General features: G+C 51.8%; 13 protein-coding genes across 13 annotated transcripts; 9 read left to right on the forward strand and 4 right to left on the reverse strand.

Moving 5' to 3' along the window:
• Positions 1-2664, forward strand: BD324DRAFT_633697 (subunit 17 of mediator complex-domain-containing protein). The gene is made up of 8 exons (XM_022016647.1): positions 1-288; positions 343-570; positions 610-1133; positions 1175-1404; positions 1446-1538; positions 1592-1965; positions 2005-2244; positions 2287-2664. Exons 1-8 carry the CDS (start codon positions 152-154, stop codon positions 2426-2428), a joined length of 1968 nt encoding a protein of 655 aa, XP_021869254.1. The 5' UTR covers positions 1-151; the 3' UTR covers positions 2429-2664.
• BD324DRAFT_646556 (organic solute transporter Ostalpha-domain-containing protein) lies at positions 2641-5290 on the forward strand. The gene is made up of 13 exons (XM_022017629.1): positions 2641-2968; positions 3015-3038; positions 3095-3157; positions 3207-3307; positions 3358-3424; positions 3466-3587; positions 3648-3654; positions 3699-3827; positions 3874-4020; positions 4083-4255; positions 4292-4318; positions 4372-4554; positions 4603-5290. Exons 1-13 carry the CDS (start codon positions 2936-2938, stop codon positions 5240-5242), a joined length of 1716 nt encoding a protein of 571 aa, XP_021869255.1. The 5' UTR covers positions 2641-2935; the 3' UTR covers positions 5243-5290.
• Position 5291: 1 nt separating this feature from the next.
• BD324DRAFT_633712 (hypothetical protein) lies at positions 5292-6587 on the forward strand. Its single transcript, XM_022016648.1, has 4 exons — positions 5292-5844; positions 5896-5942; positions 5994-6291; positions 6353-6587. Exons 1-4 carry the CDS (start codon positions 5498-5500, stop codon positions 6480-6482), a joined length of 822 nt encoding a protein of 273 aa, XP_021869256.1. The 5' UTR covers positions 5292-5497; the 3' UTR covers positions 6483-6587.
• On the forward strand, positions 6588-7277 carry BD324DRAFT_114894 (hypothetical protein). Its single transcript, XM_022011941.1, has one exon. It carries the CDS (start codon positions 6769-6771, stop codon positions 7177-7179), a length of 411 nt encoding a protein of 136 aa, XP_021869257.1. The 5' UTR covers positions 6588-6768; the 3' UTR covers positions 7180-7277.
• Positions 7278-7869: 592 nt separating this feature from the next.
• BD324DRAFT_582686 (UAA transporter family-domain-containing protein) lies at positions 7870-9296 on the reverse strand (the record flags this gene model as incomplete). Its single annotated transcript, XM_022013575.1, has 4 exons — positions 7870-8404; positions 8452-8633; positions 8686-9155; positions 9218-9296. The coding sequence occupies 4 exons, from the start codon at positions 9294-9296 to the stop codon at positions 7870-7872; spliced, it is 1266 nt and encodes a 421-aa protein (XP_021869258.1).
• A 284-nt stretch (positions 9297-9580) lies between these two features.
• Positions 9581-11983, reverse strand: BD324DRAFT_603887 (hypothetical protein; the record flags this gene model as incomplete). The annotated part of the gene is made up of 4 exons (XM_022013966.1): positions 11648-11983; positions 11204-11584; positions 10941-11154; positions 9581-10899 (listed from the first exon to the last, which is right to left on the reverse strand). The coding sequence occupies exons 1-4, from the start codon at positions 11864-11866 to the stop codon at positions 9581-9583; spliced, it is 2133 nt and encodes a 710-aa protein (XP_021869259.1). The 5' UTR covers positions 11867-11983.
• Positions 11984-12678: 695 nt separating this feature from the next.
• On the forward strand, positions 12679-14479 carry BD324DRAFT_633722 (hypothetical protein). The gene is made up of 11 exons (XM_022016649.1): positions 12679-12832; positions 12895-12938; positions 12993-13024; positions 13066-13109; positions 13160-13185; positions 13235-13429; positions 13479-13633; positions 13682-13961; positions 14012-14122; positions 14173-14263; positions 14316-14479. Exons 1-11 carry the CDS (start codon positions 12745-12747, stop codon positions 14369-14371), a joined length of 1122 nt encoding a protein of 373 aa, XP_021869260.1. The 5' UTR covers positions 12679-12744; the 3' UTR covers positions 14372-14479.
• Positions 14480-15165: 686 nt separating this feature from the next.
• Positions 15166-16278, forward strand: BD324DRAFT_652762 (hypothetical protein; the record flags this gene model as incomplete). The annotated part of the gene is made up of 1 exon (XM_022018548.1): positions 15166-16278. One exon carries the CDS (start codon positions 15166-15168, stop codon positions 16276-16278), a length of 1113 nt encoding a protein of 370 aa, XP_021869261.1.
• Positions 16279-16511: 233 nt separating this feature from the next.
• On the forward strand, positions 16512-18724 carry BD324DRAFT_643157 (Oxoglutarate and iron-dependent oxygenase degradation C-term-domain-containing protein; the record flags this gene model as incomplete). The annotated part of the gene is made up of 6 exons (XM_022017528.1): positions 16512-16679; positions 16722-16823; positions 16878-17074; positions 17132-17473; positions 17518-17605; positions 17648-18724. 6 exons carry the CDS (start codon positions 16512-16514, stop codon positions 18722-18724), a joined length of 1974 nt encoding a protein of 657 aa, XP_021869262.1.
• A 613-nt stretch (positions 18725-19337) lies between these two features.
• Positions 19338-20170, forward strand: BD324DRAFT_652764 (hypothetical protein; the record flags this gene model as incomplete). Its single annotated transcript, XM_022018549.1, has 2 exons — positions 19338-20042; positions 20135-20170. 2 exons carry the CDS (start codon positions 19338-19340, stop codon positions 20168-20170), a joined length of 741 nt encoding a protein of 246 aa, XP_021869263.1.
• Positions 20171-20395: 225 nt separating this feature from the next.
• On the reverse strand, positions 20396-22294 carry BD324DRAFT_633726 (hypothetical protein). Its single transcript, XM_022016650.1, has 8 exons — positions 22176-22294; positions 21375-22124; positions 21217-21319; positions 20979-21160; positions 20865-20928; positions 20759-20816; positions 20605-20707; positions 20396-20554 (listed from the first exon to the last, which is right to left on the reverse strand). The coding sequence occupies exons 1-8, from the start codon at positions 22187-22189 to the stop codon at positions 20452-20454; spliced, it is 1377 nt and encodes a 458-aa protein (XP_021869264.1). The 5' UTR covers positions 22190-22294; the 3' UTR covers positions 20396-20451.
• Positions 22295-22347: 53 nt separating this feature from the next.
• On the forward strand, positions 22348-23928 carry BD324DRAFT_633738 (Metallo-dependent phosphatase-like protein). Its single transcript, XM_022016651.1, has 8 exons — positions 22348-22501; positions 22585-22708; positions 22761-22851; positions 22930-23216; positions 23267-23342; positions 23383-23516; positions 23566-23679; positions 23735-23928. The coding sequence occupies exons 1-8, from the start codon at positions 22482-22484 to the stop codon at positions 23807-23809; spliced, it is 921 nt and encodes a 306-aa protein (XP_021869265.1). The 5' UTR covers positions 22348-22481; the 3' UTR covers positions 23810-23928.
• Positions 23929-24781, reverse strand: BD324DRAFT_633742 (DUF339-domain-containing protein). The gene is made up of 3 exons (XM_022016652.1): positions 24404-24781; positions 24155-24246; positions 23929-24107 (listed from the first exon to the last, which is right to left on the reverse strand). Exons 1-3 carry the CDS (start codon positions 24755-24757, stop codon positions 24029-24031), a joined length of 525 nt encoding a protein of 174 aa, XP_021869266.1. The 5' UTR covers positions 24758-24781; the 3' UTR covers positions 23929-24028.
• Positions 24782-24790: the final 9 nt, after the last annotated feature.

A 24790-nucleotide genomic window follows, 5' to 3' on the forward strand; every position in this document is an offset into this window, starting at 1 on the left:
ATCATCATCAACAAATCCACCTGAAAGCCTCAATTCCGAGATTTGGACTAATTCCGCGCGTCGCCTGGTACATTTGAAGGCCTTCAACATCATTGCTCTCGATGGTGTCCTTGATATAGGTGGCCGTTGCAGACGCCAGTCAGTCGTCGACATGGATTTCACCGGCGATCCAGAGTCCACTCAGTCTCCGTTCGGACCGCTCAAGGTGGCTCTCGAATCTCGAACCCTGGAATCTGCCAAAAAGCTGAAAAACATTGAACAAGATGGTTCATTCACCTTTGCTGAAGAGTATGTCTTGTCAGATGCTGGGATCGACACCTGAATCCTAACTTTTTCAAACAGGAGAACTGAGGCTGATGATCTCAATGAGACGCTGGCTCGGATATGGACCGAGTACCCAGAGGGATTGCTCGACCTCACTGAAGCGAATCTTGAGAAGAAGCCGCTTGATGAGCCGGCTGTAGATGAGGAGCCAGAAGATGGGATGGACGTAGACTCGAAGGACCCAGCAGGGTTGATGAAATGGGAGGACATGGTCAAGCTTAGAGAATCTGTGGGCATGCAGCTCAAGTGAGTACCTTCATCTTTGCCCTGGTCTGATGGAGATAGCAATGCAAGGAATGAGCTATGGTTTATCCTGGAGCTTGCAAAAACCTTAGCTGCCTCTTCAAGTTTCCCCTCGAATCCGCCAGCGCCACCAGTAGAGTCGACTGTGACGCTGTCAAGTAGTAAAAAGGCGACAAAGGTGAAGCAGGCAGCGAAGACGGAGGAGTCCACCACGCCCTCCGTTCCGGGGAATGGCGATGCTCCCATATTCCCTCCAGGAACAATGTCCATGACTCCATTCCGACCATCTCTTCCAACCCATCTCGAGATCATCCGAGATATGGAGCTGGCTCTGGCTGCCAAGCAATCCACCTTGGAGCAATGCGAAAAGTTGATTGACAGCGCAGTTGACGAGTTCAACAAGCAAGCTAGTGCCAGTCAAACTTTCTGGCGAGATATCCGTCAGCTGAAAGATGGTACGGACGGAAGAGGTCAATGGGCGATCGTCCCGAAACCCGACTTCTCAAAGATCCTGGGTATCACCGAGTCAGCAAGGGATGTGGTGATTCCATATGCCATTGACGAGGGTAGGCGAACTCACTGGCGAAGGATCGCTGACAGGTCGCAGCGCCTGCGAGTGCTCGTGCTCGATGTCTCGCAGCCTTTGATCTGGATCCATCGGTCGCCGAACCCATGACGTTCGGAGCTAGAGGTGGACGTGTGCTCCAAATCAAAGTGACCGACTCCACGGGCGCGATGTGGACTTCGTCCGCCGGGTCATCCACCAAAAGCTCTGAAAGTCTTGCCGAGATTCAGCAGGCACAGATTGAAGCCTTCGACGAAGACCTGTATAATGAGGTCTGTACATTACGTCTGCTTGAGCATTGACGCATGTTCAGATCCGAGACGATATCAGTCGGCGACCTGGAGCTAGTCTTGATTCCTCGAGCTGTACATTGTCATATTCGGATCTCAGAATCGCGTTTGAAATGGTGGGCCGCGCCGACCGCGCCATACCTTAGCATATATCACTGACGTCTTCCAGGTTCCAGCCAAAAAGACCAATAATGTCCCCGAGGGTCATCCCATCGCAAATCTGCTACTTCAGTCATGTCGTATCTCGCTGCTCAATATCTTACGATTGCGGAAACGCCGGCTTACCTCTCAGGCTGGTTCTAGGCCATCTTCGGTCCTCACTTCCGTATTGCAGGTCGTACGATTCATGGACACTGAGCAAAAGGCTCGGAATGTCCTAACTCGCACGTGCAGGATGTTAAATCGTTCTGGCACTGAGGCCAAGGTGGTCGAGAGAAACGATTTGGCGCATCTGAATGGTGGCCAGAGGGTGAATCAGTTGTTGCAGGGCGACTCGGATTACTCTTGCATTGGGAATGTCTTGACGTTGGATATTTCCGGCTGGTAAGAAGTCACTTATGGAAGCCAACTGATATCGACCAGTCTCGGCATGTCCGTCACTTTGTCAGCGACCGCGCCTTTACAGGTCACTACTTCGCAAGCTACATTCCCCCTCGTCGATGTCAACGATCTGGCCGACGTGATAGCTGAAGATCTCGTTCATCAGCTTCTCATTCTCATAGAATCAGCTTTGAGACGTAAAGTAGTCGCGGAGCATCGGTCATCAGTCTTCCTTGACGTCCTGGAAGGTGCTGTTGTTCTGCCCGCGAACCGGGCCATTCAGTGGGTCAAGCGTCGATTGTTAGGTATTGACTTTTCTCGCAGCGTTTCCGTGTCTCCCACATTCGACGCACTGCGCGTCACATTATCAGAGGATTCAGCTGTCGTTGAATCGGCATCGGACTTTGACAGCGACACTGGAAAGACGCTGTTCTCATGGTTGGACACGGTGGCCGCCAAAGTGTGACCTCCCGAGGTTTCCCATGCATCCGCTGGTCACGACTGACCTAACTAACTAACAGATGGGGATCTTTTGATTTGCCGTAAAAGTGACGCGAGAGGCGGAAAACAAAAGTGTTGATGATGATTTCTTGTTTTTTTTTTCCTGAAATTAATCAAGAGCAGCTGTGCAATTGGAGAGCGGCGGCGGCGGCTAGCACTGACTTGCTGTTGCTGCTGCTGCTGCTGCTGCTGCTGCTGCTGTGTCGTGCTTTTTGGACCTTGGTCGCTGTTCGTTGACATAGGGATCTGGAATTCCAGGCGACTTGAGGTTTTGAAGCAGTTGATCATCCTGTGCCGATCACAGTGTGTCGCTCTCCTTTGTGTCTGTCTTGACTGCAACCGTCCCCAGTCCCGGTGACTCTTGAGATTCGGGTCCGTCCCAGAGCTCGCTCACCTTCATCTCGACCGAAATTTTCATTGAGCCTTTTCGGTTCCATAGCCAGGCGCTCAGGTCAGGTGGCAGCTCGACGCGATGGTTACGTGCCCTAACGTTGAGCTAGCTCAGGTCAGTAGTGTAGCCATTGAGTGACACCACACTGACGCGAGTATAGGCGGACGACTGTTTCTTCTGTCCCGTGGGTGATCGAGCCGCGCCTGTTGTCGAGTTGAAAGACTGACATGAACGTTTCAGGATGGGATACATTGGGATGCTCATAGGATAGGATGGGCCGTGTCCGGGGCTGCTGCTGCTGTGGTATGTCACCAGTAGTTCCTGGCAGACGGGATCACTGAACCAGACTCAGACCACCTTAATTACTCTCTTCACCTTGACGATGCACGCTACACATTATCAGCAGCCTGCACCGCAGCGACAGATCATGCGAGTGCTGTTGATGCCAGCTGTGTGAGTCAGGATGTAACAACAGGCTTCGGGTTCCGCTTATGGCTATCCAGATACGCCATCGTCTCCTTCTTCTCCTACCGATATTATCAGTCATACGAATACTACGTCTTGGCTGAGGTGAGCGAGAACATACCGGGCAGCTGTTGACCGTGTCATAGACCGCGTATGAGGCTGTGACGTTGTCTGCCTTTCTGCTGCTCTTGATGGAACTGGTCGCTCTGCGGACATCAGGAAACGATATCAAGGATATCCTGCAGGAGAAGGACAAACGGAAGCTACCGTGAGTCGAGTCATGTCATTATCATACCGGATTCATCGGACGAGCTGACTCGGACCTTAGTTTTCCGGTGAGGGTTTCGCGACTTGGCATGATCTGACCTGACATTCTCAGTTCAACTTCCTGCGCTTTCGAGCTTCCAAGCCATACTTCATGCACGTCCTCACATTCAGTGTTCTGCAGTATGTAGTCATACGCCCGGCTATCACGATCGCGGGAATCATCTGTCTGTACTACAACGTAGTATGTGCCCTGAACTCATTGATGTGCCCTACGCTGATCGCCTCAGCTCTGTACCGGTCATTATTCCGTACACTTTGCAGCTGTCTACCTCGACGCAATAGACTTTGCTTCCATCTCAATCGCCCTGTATGGTCTCATCGTCTTCTACGTCTTGTGCAAGGACGAGCTCAAGGGTAGACGGCCACTCGCAAAGGTGAGACCTGATGCCATGGAGTGCCGCTACACGCAAACGACTGATGTTTCTCTCTCCTCCAGTTCCTGGCCATCAAGTTGATCGTCTTCTTTGTCTTCTACCAAGGCTTTATCTTCACAGTTCTGCAACACTACAATGTCATCAAGGCTACTAGATTCTGGACTGCTGAAAATGTCTCCGACGGCCTGTCTGCGCTGTGCACTACACTGGAGATGGTAGTCTTCAGCGCCTACATGTGAGTCTCGCTCTGAGAGGCTCAGCTGATGTTCAGGGGCTGGGCATATTCGTGGAAAGAATAGTGAGTCCTACTCGTCCCATAGGACGAACTTCCATGCTGACCGTATCTCTTAGCACTTCTCCGGAGATGAACCCTAATCAGCGACCGACGAATGCGAGGACTTATTTTTCTGCCATATGGGATACGATCAACCTTTCCGACTTTGCGGCAGAGATTTGGGCTGCTTTGAAATTCTTCGTGGCCTTCATTTTGGGTCGGCCAGGAACACACAGCCGCCAAACAAAGATGCAAAAGACGTGAGAGCTTCAGTCGCAGCTCGAAAGACTTTCGCTAATATTGAGCAGATTCATGCCTCACACAATGAATCCTCGAGAAAAGATGCCTATGGAGAGTATGGACTCGACTAATCGGCCATTTCCTGGGCGAACAAGCAGCGGCAACGTGATTTCAAATGTGCAATCACCTTCTGCTGCAGCCGCCAGCTACCAGAGACTGGATGTCCAGAGCAACAGCTGGCGGCCCTCCACAGACGAAGCCTCAGGACTGGAGCCTAGACATCCCTTCGCGAATCCCACCCCCGCCCCTACAATCCCTGCCAGCGGATCTTTTTCTCACGCCGGACCGCAAAGGCAATCTCGAGCAGCGAATCCATCAGCGACCTCTGGTGGTTTCCCTCAGCCACACCCATATTCACAACATCAGCCGTCCAGCGCTGCTGCTTCTGGCTTGATGCCCCCCGTCCCTAGTAGGAACACCGCTGGTTTTACACCCATGAGCTCTACCCGCTCCTTCCACAGTGTCGGTGGTGGAAGCACGGTCAGCGGTACGAGCCACTACGCCACGCCCATGGGGACCCCCGGAGAAGAGTTCCAGAATGGTTCTCCATGGAGTCGTGATGGCGCACCTTATTCATCTGATGTGCGCACCCAACCGATGTCGACGACTGCGAGCATGGGTCAGCCACATTATCAAAGACGTTATTGACAATGTCCTCCTCATGTTGCCTCATAGACCACATGTATCAATTACGGTAACCGCCTTACATGGCAAGGACGAAACACGGGGCTGTTTCCTTTGATCCTTTTCTCCACTGTCGTCCTTTCGGACGCCTGTCATAACTAACGGACGCCTGCGGGAGAGATGGGATCCCCTTCCTACTTACTCTCCACTCTGTGCTTTGGCGTAAGATAAGATAGATAGCGACCTCACTGCCATCACTTTAGGATCTATCTGCCACTCATGCCAGCTCGAGACGGCCCAGGCCTACCCGGCCTGTATTTTGCTATCTCTTCACTCTGCTTCCTCTTTAGTGTCGGTCTCGTCTGGTACGCCTACGTCGGCAATGTGCCTGTCTGGACTTCCAACGATCCAGGAGTTGGCTACCTCGATAAGGCTGGTTGGCTTCTGACGGTCCAAGACAGATTCGAAGAGGGCGGACCAGGATGGAAATTTGGTTTTGGCGTTTGGGGTTGGTGTGAGTGGCATAGTGGACAGGATGGAGTAGGGCAGTGCCACGGTAAGGGATCTTGGAGTATACCGAGGTCCGCACCAGACGGTGATCCTGTTCTCGATCTTGACCTTCCTGGGTGTGTCAGTTCGGCAATTTTACATTGAGACGCTGAAGAACTGTCGATCAGAGCCGTGGCGACGTCCATGTTTGGCTGTGGCGTCATTGTAATCATCGGTGAGCGTCCACGCCAACATCTCTGGCGCTCGATCCTTACTTTTCATGCAGCCGCTATCATCTCCCTCATTTTTTTCGTTGTCCATTTCCTGACGATGCGGTACGAAGAGGTTACACCGCCACCTCTATTCTTCCTGCGAAGCAATGAGCCAAAACCCAAATTTTCAGACAGCACCAATCGTCGAGCCAGGCTGGCTCTCATACTCGGTTGGAACTGGGTACTCGGAGTCACTTTATACCTCTTGTTTCTGGTCAGTACTGTACCGGCTTTGGCTGTTTCGTGGTCCGCCAAAGACCACTACGGTGATGACACGACCTACAAGGCGGAGATAGGCCAAGGGGCCTGGGCGTGAGTGATCGTTCTGGCATCACGTCATTGAACTGGCTGGGGTGGCTGATGAACGTGGCAGACTGCTCGCATCCGTACTCCTCACGTTCGCGGGGCTAATCACCATTTACACTGGAGGTTTGTGGCCACGAAAGGGGCTGGTCAAAGCGGACGGCAAAGTTGTCAAGGATGAGAAAAAGTACAAGCTCTAGCGAGCTGTGACTCGACCAGAACTCAGCTATCAAGGTCTTTCAGTTTGCTTCCAATGAGACGCGTTGTAACGGAAGCCAGATACTGTAGTATACATGCCACACAGCCTGCAGAAACAGCGGGGCAACTCGCTCCTTTGGCTTCATCCCTGATCTGTTGCCATACCTTTCTCTCGGTTAGCTCGCGCCTGACTGCGAGAGAGAGGGATGGTCAACGTCCTTGTCAAACCTTGAGACGGGACCGCCCCCATCAGCAAAAGAGCCTGACTCTTGGGAACAACTGCTCAGCATGGCAAAGTCAGCCACGTCTGGCCTATTCTTCCATCTCTCAGCCCTCCTCCTCGTTTTCGTCTCCACGGTCCTTCTCTTTCTGACGGTATTGATGAATATTCCCCTCCCCTTCGAGGAGACTCCGTCGAGCAACGCGGTGAGGTATCGAGCATGGCTCCTCACTGTCGATGCGGGAGTTCCGATCCGACAGATCGATGGACCGATCAACGGTCCCATAGGACCGTTTGGACCAACATCTAGCCCTGACGATGGCACAGTCTTTGGATTTGGTATTTGGGGCTGGTGTCAATGGACGCATCAGAGCTCGCGCAATGACAATTCAGACGCGCGTTGCATCGATCATCCATTTTACAACCTGGGGAAAGACCCGAGTCCAGATGATCCGGTCAGAGGTCTAGATCTGCCTTAGTGAGTGATTCGCTCAGGCTCAGTGACAGATTTCCTCTGATGAGACTTTTAAGCTCGCTTCGAGTCTCGTTGTCTATCGCCTCGTTTTTCTTGGTTTTCGGTGCGTCACAATTTTCCGACTGCAGGAACTGACCGTACTCCCCTCCTGACGCTCTTTCAGCCTTGATCATGTGCCTCTCCCGCTTCGCTATCCTTCTCATCGCGATATTTGATCCGCCTTTTCGAGATCTTGAGAGAGACGTGACAGTCTCCGCCATCAAGCCATCCGGGATGTCGACAGGCACATACTACTCGACGTTGTCGAGGAATCTCTGTTGGTCCTTGATATCTTTAGTATTCCTCTTGGCATGGATATTGCCAACTCTCGTGGTGGTTTCAACTGCATTGACGGACATTGACGTGAAACATCCAGACCTTGATGGCGATTTTGGCATGGGATCGTCATTGTGAGCGCCCCTTGTTCCGCCAGCTCTGATTCTTGCTAGTGTAGCAGCCGCTTTGGGATAAATGATCGTCTCATACCTTCTCAATGTCTTTGGTGGAACCTACGTGAACCATAGGGTACCAGCGGAGACCAAGAAGTGAGATGGAATGAGAATGCGTTAGAATTGCCAGCCATCCGACTTGGACGTATTGATGAGGTATTTTAGGGCCTCATCCTGCGTTGTACACGTTACAAGTTTGCTGCATGTTACGTTCTATCCCGTCTAGCACGTCGCATCATGTCGCGTCGTTTGATACCTGCCTCGAGTCCAATACCACTGAACACAACGGCGATGCCTGTCCATTGACCTGTTGTCAGACTATGATTGAAGATAATCACACTGAGAAGCATGGTGAATAGTTTGCGAGTGACTGTGATCATGACGAGTGTCAGACTACCAAAATGCTGAATGGTCTCGAAGATGAAAAGTTGCCCTAAGCCACCAAGGAGGGCATATGCGAGAAGTGGTCGGATGGCAGATCGATGTGAGAGGAGAAACTGGATTGATTGCGTGAATGCTGGTTGAGAAAATGTGATCGGATGGTTCGGGACAGACGATGAGGTGAATGGTAGTATGCTGAGGATGGTAGACAGGTTTGAGGGTAAAGGAAGTAAGAGTAGCGGTAAGAGAATGAGTTGGGTGGAAACCGCCATGGCAAGCATCATTTGCTGGCCAGTGAAGGAGGGGAAGAGGGTAAAGATTTGATCTTGAGTGGAATTGGTCATCCCGTCAAGCATCAGACTACAAATCGAGTCAGGACGCATTCTCGTACAGCTGACAAGACTCACTTGACGAGCAACAAAGTGAGGCCCCAAAGACTGTCCGCGCCTCCCTTCTTCTTCTTGCTCCCGAAAAGCATGAACAGGCTGATACCGAGAGTGACCAGACCAACGACTACATACTTGTGCATCGCAAAGCGCCGACGATAAAGGATGAGATTCAGGAGCATGACGGGGATGAGCTTGCAAGACTGGACACAGATCAGTGCGAGGAAGACGATTAACAAGATGATGATGTCCTACCTTGCCGAGAACCATGGTAGGGTAAGAAATATGCCGCAGAGAAAGGAATCCTACCGGTCCTGCAAAAGTCTGAGAAGCTGCTACTTGCAGCAAGAGAAAAGGTAAAGCTTTGCCCTGAGGGGTTTGCTTGACAACAGGATTCTTCTGCTCCACGAAGCCGCCGTTCGGCTGCTTTCTCTCTCTCGAGTGCCCGTTTGATATCCCTGCGTTATCACTGTCTCCCTTTGACTTCGCAAGCGAGTCTGAAGAGCTCCAGAACTGCTTCCAGCCTGTCACTCCGCCAAGCCCTTTGCGTTTCCAGCTTCCATCACGCCAACTTCCAACCACAAGGTAGACCAAGGCAGAGAGACTGGATGCTACCGCTTGAGCATAGTTGAGAAAGACGGACGATGGGAATTGATCAAGGCTGGTGTAGTGATAGGAGTGAGGAGTCCCCGTTCGGCGATCTGATGATGGAAACGGTGTCGAGACTGGAAAACCCCCAACAGGAAGGGTGTTATTCACACCACACATGTGCCTCGCTGAAACTCACGGCGCTCTTGAGCTATAGCCCACAGCAAGAATGTCGCATATACACCTGAGACGCATAGGACCAGTCTCACCAAGCCCATGATATTGGGAGAAGATAGGGCGAGGGAGAATGACAAGTGCTTGATCCCGTCAATGTTCGAAAGAGGTAGAGATGAGAGATGCGTGAAGCATTTCGGTGGTTTCCAGGAATTTTCCACAGTCCGGGACACGTTTCAGATTTCGGCGTCCGGTACAGCGCATACTGGTTGGACCTCAAGATGCAATGAAGGATTCATAATGCTCGCATATATGTATGTCAACAAGATTCGATCACAAGAGTCTAGAGAGGGTGAAAGGTTGAAAACCTGTGACAGTGCTAAAAGATTCAGTGCAATCCCAAGAAATCTCGGAATCCACTCAGGCCGACCGCCTCGAGCGGACCAGATATCAGACGGCCCCAAGCTCCTCGCATGATGACAAAGACGATACCCATCCAGATCCAGTCTGCGTCCCACTTTTTGCGCAAGGATACAGCCCTGGAATTATTCTGCCGAGCCTCCATGATAAGTCCCTGGGAAGGGTTCGTAACGGAAGCTAGGCGTTGAGCCGGAGTCGATCGAATAAGTCGGTGAAGTCCCAAAGATCGCTCGGTAAACACTCGCCAAGACTGAAGTCGGACGAGGAATAGGAATAAGAGTGTCCTAACCAAATCTCGCTTCCGCCGTCTGGGATACTGAGGCACGATGGCAGACTGGCCTGGATGGTTTATATCCGAGACGCGAACAGCTGGGTATCCGTAGAAGGGATTCGAGGACCGGGAAAATGCAGATATGGGATGTGTCACATTCGGTTGTGAACCAAGTTCGGGATCTGCAGGATCAGATGGACTAGGCTGCTCGTCTTCACCGACGGTCTCCTGAGATTCTTGCGCGGACTTGTTCACATCGTTACCCAGGGTTGACTTGGTCCTCGCAATTGCAGCATCGGTATCTAGTTTGACGAGACTCTTGGCATGGTGTCTCATCAAGTCGGTGGAATAGCTCCGGACATGATCGTCCTGAGCGATATGACCGGGTATACCCATGGTGCGAAGTGGTGGTCGAAGAGGTCGAGCAGCAGCGTAGTTGACGGTGATCGGAATTTGAGGGTTGAGAAAAGCGGGACGGAGCATGCGATGGGGAATCGGAGCGGGCAGCTCCAGATGATGAGGCGCATCATCACTGATATCGGAAAGACCATCAATTTGCGCAAGTCGAGAGGGTGAGAGGTAGAGGTGGAAGTCGGCTAGGGATTTGACGCGTTCGATTGCAGAAGGAAATATTAAAGATGATGTAGACATAGCACGAGACGGTCCGGTCGTTGTCGACGCTTGAGAGACGGGTTGTGGCTTGCCATTATCGACAAGGCCTGCTTGCTGGAGGGCGGCGACAATATCGATACGGTCTCCTTGAGCCTCCTCGGCCTTGGTCATGACAATGGAAGATCGATCGATCACACGACTCGAACGTCGACTGGTTCGCCTGCTTGAGATAGGAGTGTTATTGGCGGTATAGAAAACTTCGGCGGTCGAAGAAAACGAACCCAACGAACCTGGTTGCAAGCATGGTGATGCCTTTTTATCCGGAGTCAACGCATGGGATTGATAATATGCCAAGACTGGATTGTCTTCAGGCGCCCATTTCCACGGATCTCTCCCGCCAAAGACTTCGTGAGAGTGTCAGCATACCGATGAACGTGAGACATACTCTGAGGTAAACGATCAAGATCAAAAACCTCGCCCATATCCTTAGTCTTGTCCACTAAACTGATCCTTTCCACGGCTGGTTTGGGTAAAATCGGTCTCAATATACTCCACAGACTGCGCTGAACCCAGCCAGCATTAATGACGAAAGCACTTTCAATCATTCCTGGAAAGTTCTTAGACCCAATGACGTTGAATATTGGGACGAGCTCAACTTCCTGATGGATAGGGTCAGGGCAGCATTGGCTTATATGGCGATCGACTTGCCAGATTACGATAGCTAGACCCTCCGGCATCGATGATGAGGACACAGCCTTCACCGCCTTCGGCTTTCGTTTTGCCATCAGTCCATTTCCCTTTCACCCAGTGATCTCTCAATGTCCGTCTAAGCATTTCCGCACCCCACCAGATCCACTGTGATAGATCTTGCATCGATCCATGACTATCTCTCTTCACCTCCTTGGCAGTAAGAATGACTATTGGCCGACCAACTTTGTCCGTGAAACGTGGCAGGGGCAGTAGGTAAAACAGCGGGGATGTCGAGTACGGTGGGATGGATGGGAGTGGTTGATGAAGAGAATGAGTCGCCCGATTGGCCAGAGCAGTCAATATTGCGCTGTAAGCCTTTCTCTCATCATACCCGTTCCGCTACACTCCCACCATCAGCCACCTTGCCAAGTCACGCGAGGGCGAATGTGACACTTTGCTCACCTTGAGAAACCTAAATATGCAAGCCTTATCATCTAGCCAGGCGTTGACGCCCTGTAATGTCGCTGGATCCCAGCCCGCCTGTGCGCCGAGCTCGTCGGCATCCAACCGCAGTTGAGCTTGTAAACGTTCAGTCGTTTCCAAATGATCGGTATATTGTTTTTGGCTCGCCTTGAACCGTTTTTCAAAAGGCCGAAGCGTCGAAGATGAAGCGGTGGTCATGCTGGACAGACCCCGGAGCGGAACAAGACACAGAGAGTAGAGGGATGCCTAGACGAGCTCGCCTGGCATATGAGCAGCGATACGACTCTTCGTACAACGAGACAAATGACCAAGAAGAACAGCGCCAGAAACAAGGGTACGACCCGCGACTTCCCGGAACACCGGATTTAGAAGACCACGTGGCAGGGCGTCGTTGCAGCAGATCTCATTTAGCACGCTCGTAGGGCTTGTATATGCGAGTGTAGCATGAGAGAACAGAACAGGTTGAACGTGTAGCTGGGCAAGAAGCTGCCATAGTAGGCGAGCAGACTCATCAGAGAGAGTTCAGGAGGAGGACAAGACCGATAAGTCTCATCCGCCAGTCGCCTCGACAGAGTGCTTCAGAACTCTATCTGTATACTGTAGAGGCCCGTCTTTGCACCTCTCACCACAGTGTGAACAACATTTCGAGCATCGGCTCCTACGATGGCTCTCTCAGGGTACAAGACAGCCATGCTGACCGCTATCAGTTATTGCAATGTAGACGTGGATACTGCAGGATCAGCATGCCTTGAGATCCGTGAGCGATAACGGATGCATCTGATCGGCGGAGTGGTCATCGAGGATTCAAAGACTCCTGGTTCCAGAGTCAGCCTAATCAGTCGTTGCTGCATTGCGAAGGTGATGGTTGACCTATCCCATGGCAGACAGAGGCCAGGTCCAGCAACGCCGTTGTACAAATCAGAGGTCGAGTAGTAGTGTTCCATCGGAAAACGGCGAAACGCGGGTCTCCAAAAAATATGTCCAAATGTCTATCCATTCAATTGCCTTTGTATCATCCTTCTTGAGAGACTCGGAGAGCTGGAGAGCTAGGACGCAGGGAGCTCGCTCTGTTAGCAATGCTTCCATCAACTATCCTCAGCGTGCTGTCTCTGATCTTCCTGTCTGGATGTCTTGCGGCACAATCCTATTATCAGGTACTGGGTCGTGAGTTCATTCCACGTCGACAAAGGGCGTTGTAATATGATGGCTGATATACATATCGACAGTCCGGAAAGATGCCTCAGAAGCAGACATCAAGAAAGCTTATCGGGTGAGCTGTGTTTCGGCAGCTGAGAATTCGCAGACACCGCTGACATGCATACAGAAACTCAGTAAGAAGTATCATCCAGATATAAAGTGCGTTTTTATTGCTTGTGCGGCACATCTGACCATCGCAGTCCGGATGAGAGTGCGCATGAGAAGTTCATTGAGGTGTCAAAAGGTAAGCTATCCACTGGCAGCTGGAATATGACGATGGCTGATGTATCATAGCGTATGAAATATTATCTGAGCAGGAGGTCGGTCTGCCCCTCTTGGTCTTCCTCAGAAGCTGACTTGACGTCGCAGACTCGAGATATCTACGACAGACATGGAGAGGAAGGATTGAAGCAGCATGAGGCAAGAAAACAAGGAGGATCTAATCCGAACGACCTATTCGCGAGGTTCTTCGGTGGAGGCGGACAACAAGAGAAGAGGGGTCAGGGGTTAGTTCTGACGGCAGAGGTGGACCTGGCAGACATGTACAATGGACGGACGGTCGAGGTGGGCCAAGCAAGCACTTTCCTGGAGAGTAGGCTAACACCTCGTTTAGATCTCCTATCCTCGGAAAATCATCTGCACCCACTGTCATGGCTCAGGTGCTCATTCAGATTCCGATATATCACAGTGTAAAAACTGCGGAGGTAACGGGGTGGTCGTTCAGCGGCATCAAGTGTTCCCGGGTATGGTCACCAATGTACAAATGACGTGAGTTGACCCAGTATCTGCTTCGTTTCCACAGCTCACAGGCCACAGGTGCCAACACTGTGGTGGACGTGGAAAATCGATTACAAGGTTATGTGGAACCTGTCGCGGCCAAAAAGTCATACAAACAGATCACACCATCGCGGTTCATATCCCCGCTGGAGCTCCAGAAGGCTTTGAGGAGGTGTATCATGGAGAGGCGGATGAGAGTACAGAATGGGAAGCGGGAGATGTGGTTGTGAGAGTCAGGAGCAGACACACAGAAGGACAGGGACAGTGGTCTAGAAAGGACGGAGGATTGATAGGTCGAGTCACGCTGAGCGTGGCAGAGGTGTGTCGACCTGGTCCGTCGTTGACTTGGCTAAGTCTCTCTGTTCATAGGCTCTGCTTGGCTTCAAGCGGACATTGACACACTTAGACGGTCGCAGCATCAACATTGGCCGAGCAGGCACAACGCAGCCTGGTGAAGTAGAAGTCGTAGAGGGAGAAGGAGTGAGTCGGTTGGAGCTCGGTGATGAGCGCCTCGCGTTGACCTTTAACAGATGCCGGCGTACCATGATAAGCCTCAAGGAGATATGTTCATCGAGTATTCTGTCGTCATGCCAGTCGAAGTATCCGCTGAGTCGCGTCAAAGTGAGCTATCACTCTTTTTATCTCGAAGCACTCCTGACATCCTCATCTCCAGAGTTGCTTGATGTCTTTGGGCCAACTTCCGGTTCCGTAGTCAGAGACGAGCTGTAGCATAGAGTCATCCGCATGGCATCGATATCATTATGGCGGACGCCTACTCCATGCGCCTCGTACTACATCGCGAGCGCCGGCCAGGCAAGCATGAAAGGCAAGGGACAAATGCAAGGGACCGGTCTGCTGAGTTTAGGATCAAGAACACGAGGCGTAGGTCTAAGGGAGAGACCCTAATACTCAGTGGCGCTCTGAACGTGTACCGCCCAGTCTACCAGCTCAGCCAAGTTCTACTCCGCTCTTGTGGTCAATCCGGTCCCGGTCGGACCGATACGGTCAGTCAACCCCTGGCTGCTACGTCTTCCGACGTGTTTCAACCCTTTTCGACCGTGATTGATACATCTCTGTACATTGTCCGAAAGGAAGATCGCGATTCAATCGTATACTTTCCTCTGTGATGGACATCTCAGTGTGGCCAATTAACCACCCATTCATATCGTACGCAGTTCTTGGATTGCGTTTCAGTCAATCAGTCAATCAAGCGGAATTGGGAAAAATTCTCCAATGAATGGACCTTGAAAGGATGCCAAGCGTCGTCTGTACCAGGTCGCAGAATATATGATCGGCCCAGTGCAATGGCCATCGAGAGCTATACCTCTCTATTGTTCACTCATTCTTCTCCTCACTTCACAGTTGCCTATTGCAAGATGTCTGAATCATTTTTGTCGGATGAGATTGATAAACATACAGACCACAAGAAATTGATTCTTTCCAATCGTTGCCTTGCGTCGTATCATTCGTCTGCTGGTCACTCCTTTGCGATGTGGCCGTCTGAGGTACGGCCTCTCGCCACAATGCAAGCTTCAATGGGGCAGCAATCCGACGCAAGGAGGGTCTTGCAGGAGTTGTCAGCGAAGTATATGTCTCGCTTGCAAGACTCGGATTCGATCAATGGCGTTCTACTTGCTCTTAAAGACTTTGCCCAAGGCAATGTTGGCCCTATTTGCATCAAAATTCTGCCGTCGGAGGACGGCAATCTTCACACAGCGGTCGTGGGGAATATCAATCAAAAGGCCGCATTGAGAATGCAGGAGTATTTCAGCGTCGGCAACACGAAGCCTGTTTCTATATTGCAGATCACTTGTACCAAACCCAAACCGAAGATCTCTGACCGAGAGCAGGATCATGAACAAGATGGGGATAAAGGTAAGGACTTGGACGAGTCTTTTTACGACATTATCTCCACGTCCGCGGAGGAGGAGGGGACTATTCTATCAGAGTACTATGGCAGTCGTACTCGCATCAACTGTCCCACCCATAATTATCTGTTCATGATACGCCAGACGGAGCTACCTGCAACAATTCCCCGGGTAAAGTGGCTCCAGGGAGGAAGTAAAGGCGTATTACAAGAGCTGGAAACCAAATACAAGGCTTTCCCTCAGGCATCGCAAGACACGATTAGGAAAGCTCTGAAAAGTTTTGCGTCCGGGAAAGCAAGCTGGCGGTTGATGCCTGATAGCAATGCCAGCACATTACGAATCACTGGAAGAGCCTCTTTCGCCGCTCACGAGAAGATCAAGGCCCTTCTTGGCCTCGAGGCGGTCTCATTGCTTGAGGTTGTCCGGGATCCCAGAGTTCTCGCGCTCGATGACCCAAGCTCTCAAAGTAAGGGTAGTAAAAGGGGTTCAGCATCTCTCTTAGGATCCTCTGATGCTGAGGACATGGCGGGGCAGAGTGAAGACACGAAGCGTCTGGCGTTCGCTCCGGAAGGAGCCTCAGGAATCCCGTCGAATTCCCTGCAGGCGTATTCAAGTGTCACAAGCCGGGCAGTAGAGCCCACAGCGTCACAAAAGGACGAAGGCATTGTGAGGAACTTGGCGGAATCCGAGGCAAGTTCGCGGGTCCTTCCAGCTTCAGATTCAGAGTCTGCTAGTCGAACGCCAGCAATCCGAAATCTGATCACATGATCCAACGAGTAAGGTCACAGGTTCTAGGACGGTATAGACGGGAAACACGGCCTTCAACTATCGTTTGAGTCTGCATGAAGTACGAGCTATTCATGCATTTCTTCAGCGTTTCGCCACTCTGCCACTTTTTTCTGATGCATAAATAAATTTTTGGGATTGATGAGATATCTTCTTGGACTCTGTTGGACCGCTGATTCAAGCAACGTTGTCTACACCAGCTTGGTTGAACGAGCATGACAGCGGAGGTCGAAGGGAGAGCCACGAAGAAGAGGCGCGTTGATATCGGATCCAAGGTCATCAATCTGCCCCTGAAAGATGATCTGAAACAAGAACGGGTCAAATACGAGCAAGCTGAGCCTTATAAGCACGCCGTCTTGCATGGCTTGATCTCAGACGAGCTTGTGAGTCAGCTCCTTCCTCTAATTGTCCTGACAAATGACCAGCTGGAAGCTGTGGTCGAGGAATCGAGAACTTATGGAAATCGAGGCGAGGAAGATTCGTTACAAGGCTGGGGATGGGAGCAGAAGGAGACTGATATTTACAAGGTAGATATGACGGGCGGACGCATCAGTCGCAGGGCCCGGCTGATGTCTCGACAGATCCAACAGACTCCAGATTTGTCTTCATTAGACCCTGAGCACTTGCCGCAAGAGACCCTCGACCGTCTACCGGAACTCACGCGGTTGAAGGACGCTCTATACTCCCAAGATTTCAGAAATTTTGTCAGGGAGGTCACTGGATGTGGACCTTTGTCAGGCAAGAAGACGGACGGATCGGTCGGCTTGTATACCAAAGGGTGAGGGAGACTGTCATTTGTACAGCATCTTGCTAGGGAGGCTTATCACCTTTCAAGCTCTCATTTGCTGCTACACGATGATTCCATTTCCACCCGGCTGGTATCATACATACTCTATCTTCCCAACTCTCCCTCGTCTGCCCCCTCGTCATCTGCCTGCACCCTGAGCTCCAGCGGCAATTTCACGAAAGGCTGGGATGCTTCTTGGGGAGGTTCACTCGAGCTCTATCCGGTAGAGGAATCGAAAGAAGTCGGTCCACCCGAATCAACGCGAAGCAAGAAGATCCCGGCGACTTGGGGCCAGCTGGTCCTGTTTGAGGTCCAGCCTGGAAGAAGCTATCATGCTGTGGAAGAGGTCATTGTCGGCGAGGACAGGCAAAGACTGGGCGTCAGCGGATGGTACGTTGTCACTTCAGATCGAGGTGTCGCTGAGACATGGCCAGGTTCCATCGTCCGATAGAGGGCGAAGAGGGCTACGAACCAATGGATCAAGGCAAGCTCAAGGACGATCTCAGCTCGCTTGCACAAATCGTGAGTTTGACTAGAGAGCCCTGAGCTAATCACATTACAAAGACCGCCGCACCCAGCAAGCCCTTCGTCCCCTTTACTGAAACACCTCCACCTGGCTTGAAGCCGTCCCATATCTCTTTCCTGAAAGATTACCTATCCCCTTCATACCTCACAACACAAACGCTCGAGAAACTGTCTGGTCAATTCGTGGAAGCATCCGAAATCGCACTTCACAACTTTCTCAAACCCGAATTGGCCGCAACACTCAAGCAGGAGACGCAGGAGGCGGATCGACGGGATTATTCTGACCCTTCGAGGATAACGGATCAACGTGCGGGCGAGGATTCGCAATGGGAGATATCGGGCCCCCCTTCAAAGCATCGCTATCTCAGTCTATCGACTTCAGCGGAATCGTCATCCACGCCGACCATGTCCAAGCTCTTAACTCAGCTCATCCCATCTGAGGCCTTCAGAGCTTGGTTGTCTGTTGTATCGTCCTTGCTACCGGTTGGACATCGTACGGAAGCCAGACGCTTCCGCAAGGGACTCGACTACACTTTGGCCAATGGGGAAGATAAGACCGGAGAAGCTCGTTTGGACGTGTGGCTGGGGGCCACTTGGTGGGCCGATGTCCCCGTTGGCAGTGATCAGGAGGATGATCTGGCTGATCACGGTGGATGGGATTGTTATCTGGCCAGTCCGGAGGAGGGTGAAGATCCTGCGGTCTACCAGAGCAAAATGGCACGACAGTCGAATGGTCACGCACCAGAATCAGAATCAGCAGAGCCCGGTCCCTCGAGATCCGACGGGTTCCATCCGGCGAGTGAGGATGCGATAGAGGACTCGAGCAATACTATAGAGCTGGAAATCGACCCGGCTCAGTCTGACCAGTTGTCCGAAGGCGACTTTGACTCTGATTCGGAAGACGAATTCGATCCGGATGCGCCGCTGCTCGTACAGCCAGTTTCGTTCAACAAGCTCCTCATTGTCCTCAGGGATCCAGGTGTCATGCGATTCGTCAAGTACCTCGGGAATGCGGCAGAAGGCAGTCGATGGGACGTCGGTGGAGAGTTCGAGGTGGGCGCGATGGAGGAGGCGGACGAGGAGGAAGCAGCAGCAGTGGGGGTCATGAGCGGATAGACCTGACGACAATCTGGTTCACGTCATCTCCAATGCATGACGAGTATTGGGCTGCCGTCGACAACTTGGAGTGGTAGAAGACTCCTCCTTAGATCCGGCCCCTATGTCACCCTTCTCAGCATCCTGCTGGCCTTTGCTCGGCCGCCACTCCACCTAAAACACGTCTCGAATCAAATTGGACCAAATGACCACTCACTCACAACACCCTTTGACTAGGCTTCCCCCCGAATCCAAAGGTTGCTATCCTTTGACTTGCTGTCTCACCGACCATGCTCTTCCTCTGTCGACATACGGAGCACTACCAAAGAATGAGAAGAAGAGGGGGTCGAGTCGGCTTGTCCTTGCCGTGTGAGGGGGCTTAGATTCTGACGATATAGGTGGCGTCAAAGCGTTAGACTTCACGTTCGTATCGACATTGCCTCTGAGCAGCGTCGCAAGATTCACGGCGACCTCTTCGGTGTAATTGGTCCATCAGTGGCTCTCTGCAGCTTGTCAGCTTCTGGGCTCTTTCGCCCAGTTCTAAGCAGAATTTCATGAGCTTTTAGCAGTGGCGAATCTATCTACTATTTGTCCCCTCTGAAGCAGCACGTCCCCTCAACTTCACTTCATCGCCATGCCTACCGAAGTTTACCCTGCGAGGATGGCACACCACGATCCGTACCATGATACCTCAGCAGCTGGCTTTGCACCCTTACCAGCCATGATGGGCGGATGGTCCTCCATGCCTGCTACTGGCCCAGCGAGATCCATCGACTGTCTCCCACGTCAGTATCCGTATCACAATGGTGGCCGAATCCTGCCTGGTGGACTGAGAAACCCCTGGGCACCATACAGCGGGGAGACGTATGCACCTGCATCAGATGGTGCGGAAAACATACGACTTGGCGCCGCATCGGCTTACGGAAGCCTCGCGAATGTCACCGGCCGTACTATTGGCGGAGGAGGATCAGTGATTCATCCTGTCCAAATCGGTGGAGGAGGATCAGTAGTCACTGGTATCTCTGGTCTAACTGGTCGAAGCGTCCCTTCTATTGGTTTAGGAGGATTGAGGAATGATGATGGATGGGATGGGTCAGTCGGCAGAGTTCATGCTGGATTTTCACCCGACTTGACCTCAACAGCAGGCGCCATCCCTAGAATCGCTCAATCATCCCATTGGCTTCAAAGTCCCTCATCACCCATATCACCCATGAACCACGCTAGACTGACGCCTATTCTGGCTCCTCCGCCTGTCTACCCAGTCTTCGCACCTGGATCGCTAGACAGAGAAAGAGCACGACATCCGATAGACGCGACCCGCCCAAAGAGAATCCCATCGGTGAAATACAGGGCCACAAATCCGGGCGCAGGTTCATGCGTTGAGTGCTCGAGGTGCGGCTGCTGTGGCAGCTCAACAGGATCTGCCTCCAGCGACAAGGGCGCGAAGCTAGAGAGAAGCAGAAGTAGAAGTAGGGAGGGTGAATTGAAAGAAGCAGGAAGTCCCGGCAGTGTTCTTAGGAAGAACGCCAAATCGCCCTTGATTCGCTCTTCCTTGCGACCCAAAGAGCCTGAGCGACCCAAGGGTGAAGCCAAGAGCCATCGAGGTCGAAGTCCGTCGCTGGTGTCCGGTGGTCAGTGTGCAGAGTGTGCAGGATGAGGTGAAGCCTTTGCCCCGGCACGGATCGCAGATAGATGTCTGCATGAGCATGATATGTATCATTAATGTAGTATGATATAATTCGCTTGTGTCATATCGACCAAGATGCCGCTCGAATAGGAGGAAGACCCTTCTCCTCCCGAGCGACTTCGAAGGGATCCCTCATCGAGTTTGTCCCTTCCCTATACTGATCGCTATAAGGGTGCGGCGTCAGAGAGACTCGCAGGGACAGTTGTCGACTCACGTGTATACTCCTTTGAGATGGATCATCCGAATCTGCATCTGTTCGAGTCTGGCGGCCAAAGAGAGAATAGCATTTTGGTGATTCTGAATAGTCTGCGCGATGGCTACAGGGAGGTCAGCGTCCATGACAGATGTGACGAGAAAATACCACTCACCATGGGGAGAGACTGTGTCCTGCCTGGAGGACAAGGATTGAATGACCCTTTGCAATTGCTGACACGGCGTTGAGCATACGTTTATATTTGCTTATTCTCTACTCACCGCAATGGATTTACGATACCTCGCTGCTCTCTCCTGCATTCCAGCAGCGGTACGTGCGAAGAATCTGCGAAGATCAGCGGCCTCTCGTGAATTACCTCGAACGATAATACTCACTCGTGAGGAAAATCGCGGTGAGCAGCGACTCGCACAGCTCCGGGTCGACCATCCACTGATCGATAAGTCTCCCAAATCTCCGCTACTTTCCTCAGATCGGTTTCTTCAGAGTCAAACTTGTCTTTCAGCTGTTTGAGAGATGATTGTAGAGCATTGATGCCTTGTGTGAGCGCGGATGCTTCCTGGGGACAGTCACGTCAGTGGCATTTACACGATGGCAGGATACGATACGACTTGCCTCGCTAGCCGCTTTGACGTCGAGGGACGTCTGCTGGATGGCTTGGCCTAACGGTTCGGGATTTATACCCTTCCCGGCTTCTTTCTGTTGCTTGAAGAAGCCACTGGAGGGGTGCATCAGCCTCAAGACACATCAAAAGTCCGCCTCCTGTCACCTACTCCAACTGTTCGATGGTTCGCTGAGCTTGTTCGGGCAAGTCGGTGAATCGAGTGGTTTTATTCAGTCCGGAAGAGCTTGCTGAGCTAGACTGTCCCAAGCCAGATTGCTGATTCTGGGAGCTGAGCAGTGACTGCTGTGGTTGGGTTGTACTTCCAAACAAAGTAGACCCTGCTGGTTTCTGAGCTTGATTACTCGATCCAAAGAGACCGCTCGAGGGCTGGACAGTGGATTGACCAAAGAGAGAGGTAGTTGCAGGTTGTTGAGTGGTACTGGATTGGCCGAAGAGGGATGTGGAAGACTGTTGATTTTGCTGGGGTCGGGTAGTTTGTGAACCAAACAGTGAAGATCCACCACCAAACAAACCTCCGCCTGTGTTGGTCCCTGCAGCAGGAGCACTCTGAGCAGGCTTGGCACCGAACAAAGATCCACCGAATAAGCTTCCACTACTCTGCTGTTGCTGCGTCTGGGTGCCAGATTGACCTGGATTGGCAGACTGACTCGTAGATTGATTTTGGTTCTGTCCAAAGCCAAATAGGGAGCCAGTTTGACCAGTGCTCGACGTGGATGGAGCTTGGGCCCCTGTTGAGCCTTGCTGTTGACCTGCTTGAGTCTGAGAGGCAGAGTTGTTGCCGAAGGAGAAGGTCGAAGAGGCAGACACGGTTGGTGTCGGCGCGGTCAAAGAGAACTGAGGAACGGCTGGTTGAGTCGCAGAGGACGGTGCCGAGTTGGACCCGCTGCCGAAGCTGAATCTGCTTTGAGGTCAGATCTACTACCTCGCTCTCGGTCCGGCTCTTACTCACCCGCCGAAGGACATCTTTACGAGCTTGCTATCAAGTCCTGCGACAGACGGTGCAGAGATTCAGCTCGTCCCTCAACTTCTCTCGCGACTTCGGCAGGAGACTTTACGTAATGTGTCTGTTCTGAGTGGGGTTTTGTTTTCGGGACTGGATTTTGTGGACAATCTTTGACATTCAATACATTGTTGACACTGCGTCAAGATCGTCAGCGAGGCATAGCGTGACGTCCTGACTCGCGTGGACACACGCTTTAGGTACTACACACGTGCAAGCATTACGCACGGCAGTCTTCGGACCGTCCTGATCAACATGGCATCCGATCTAGACAAGTGAGCTTGCGACTGTGGCCTAATCTCGACAATCAAGCGCCGTACATAACCAAGCTCGACAGCATCGCTGATGAGATGTTTAGGCAATTAGAACAGCTGAAGCGCTGTGAGATAATTCCGGAACCTGCGGTCAAGGACCTGTGCCAAAAGGCCAAGGAGATCTTGATAGAGGAGGGCAATGTCCAATACGTCGATTCACCAGTCACAGTGAGCTAGCTCATCACCAGGTAGTTGGTGCAGGCTTATGACGCCTCTTCAGATATGCGGAGACATACACGGGCAATTCTTCGACCTCATGGAGTTGTTTAAAGTCGGCGGCTCTTGCCCAGAGACGAGCTACGTGTTCATGGGTGAGTAATCGTTCACTGGACCGTGGCGTCATTGCCACCGAGGCTGTGTCGTGTACGTTTTGCTGATACAGACATCAGGCGACTTTGTTGACCGTGGCTTCTACTCTGTCGAAACCTTTCTCATCCTTTTGCTCCTCAAAGTTCGGTACCCTGATCGTATAACGCTCATCCGGGGAAACCACGAGTCCCGACAAATCACCCAGGTGTATGGATTCTACGACGAGTGTATGCGCAAGTATGGTTCGAGTAACGTGTGGAGGTATTGCTGTGATGTGTTTGATTATCTGAGTTTGGGAGCGGTAGTGGACGGAAGGGTGTTCTGCGTACATGGAGGTCTGAGCCCCTCCATTGCTAGGTTAGATCAGGTGAGTTGCATCAGTTCCGGAAGTCTCGGGCATCATGCTGATTGATACAGATCCGAGTGATTGATCGGCGGCAGGAAGTACCCCATGAGGGACCGATGTGTGACCTGCTGTGGTCTGATCCTGATGGTGAGCTGTCATGACGAGAGATCCAAGCTGACCCTGCCAGACATAGTCAATTGGGGAATGTCACCGAGAGGCGCCGGCTTCTTATTCGGAGGAGATATAGTGGATCAATTCAACCGGAACAATGACATCGAATTGATAGCTCGTGCCCATCAATTAGTAATGGAGGGTTACAAGGTGATTCGGATGTATACATCGGCCTTTGATTAGCTCACCCTCCGCTCAGTTGATGTTCGATCGCAAAATCGTGACTGTCTGGTCTGCACCTAATTACTGCTACCGATGTGGAAATGTGGCTAGCATATTGGAGCTGGATGAGGATTTACGGCAGGAATACAAGGTGAGCAGTTCTCACCTCATCCCAGGAACGTAGCTAAGCCAGCCCATGCCATCAGGTGTTTGACTGCGCCGCACCAGACGCCAAATCCATTCCTCAAAAACGGCCACTCATGCACGAGTATTTCTTGTGATGAAATCGAGCTAGCGCAAAGTATAATGCCGTGAATTGGTGATCATCAGCCTGTTCCGTGATCCAGACAGGCAGATCAACGTATCGATCAGGTGGAAGCAAATGAGGGAGAGAAGCAAGAGCATCTGCTGCATCCGTTGTAATCATGTTACGAAAAGCAAGCGCTTCCCATCATGCAAGAAGTCTGCGCTCCTGCTATGCACTGATGAAAGCATGTGTCTCAAAGCTGAGGCTCCTCCTGCATCAAATCAGGCATTTTTCTGACGACTTTGCCCTCGTTTCGGGCGTGTTGCCTGAGTCTGCGGCGTGTCAGTCCTCACCCCTGCGTATTGGATTGCCAGCTCACTTTGCAAGCAGTTCAGTATCCTTCCACCGCGTTGGAGGCTCTCGCTTTTCGATTGACCAGTAGTAAATGTCCCAATCCGGTTCGTCGAGAAGCTGAAGATTTATGGGTCAGCCTTTGCCCCCACCTAGCGAGACCATTGTGATGAGTCTGATAGCGGACAACCCTTTTGCCAACGCATGTATTGATAGATTCGCCTGACTCTCACGTCCTCACTGTACTTGAACCGACGGTTTCCACCGCCCGACTCACCTTGTCAAACTCCCTCATCTGCTCCAGGCTCATACTTCCCAAATGATCCCTCGCAAACGTACTAATCAACAGATCGCCTTCCAACATGCCTCTTTTTCGACTCTGATACACCAGTCTAGCCCTGATAGTCTTCTCATCCTCACCAGTTCGATCTAATGGTTGTGGAAGCGGCCATTCACCATGCTCCGGTAATGGCTCCGTACTAGATGACGAGGAAGAGGCTTGATTCAAAGAAGGATCAAGAGGTAAGACATATGGGTCTGCCCGTCGGATGACGGTAATATGTAGTTGACGGACTGCCAGTGGCCTCGACCACACTGCTGCTGTCAATGCTCTTGATCTCAATACAGACATGATGGCACAGTGTGACGATCGACGCTTCGGTCG

The sequence above is a fragment of the Kockovaella imperatae genome, assembly GCF_002102565.1.
Source record: "Kockovaella imperatae strain NRRL Y-17943 chromosome Unknown BD324scaffold_12, whole genome shotgun sequence".
NCBI classification, from domain to species: Eukaryota; Fungi; Basidiomycota; class Tremellomycetes; order Tremellales; family Cuniculitremaceae; genus Kockovaella; species Kockovaella imperatae.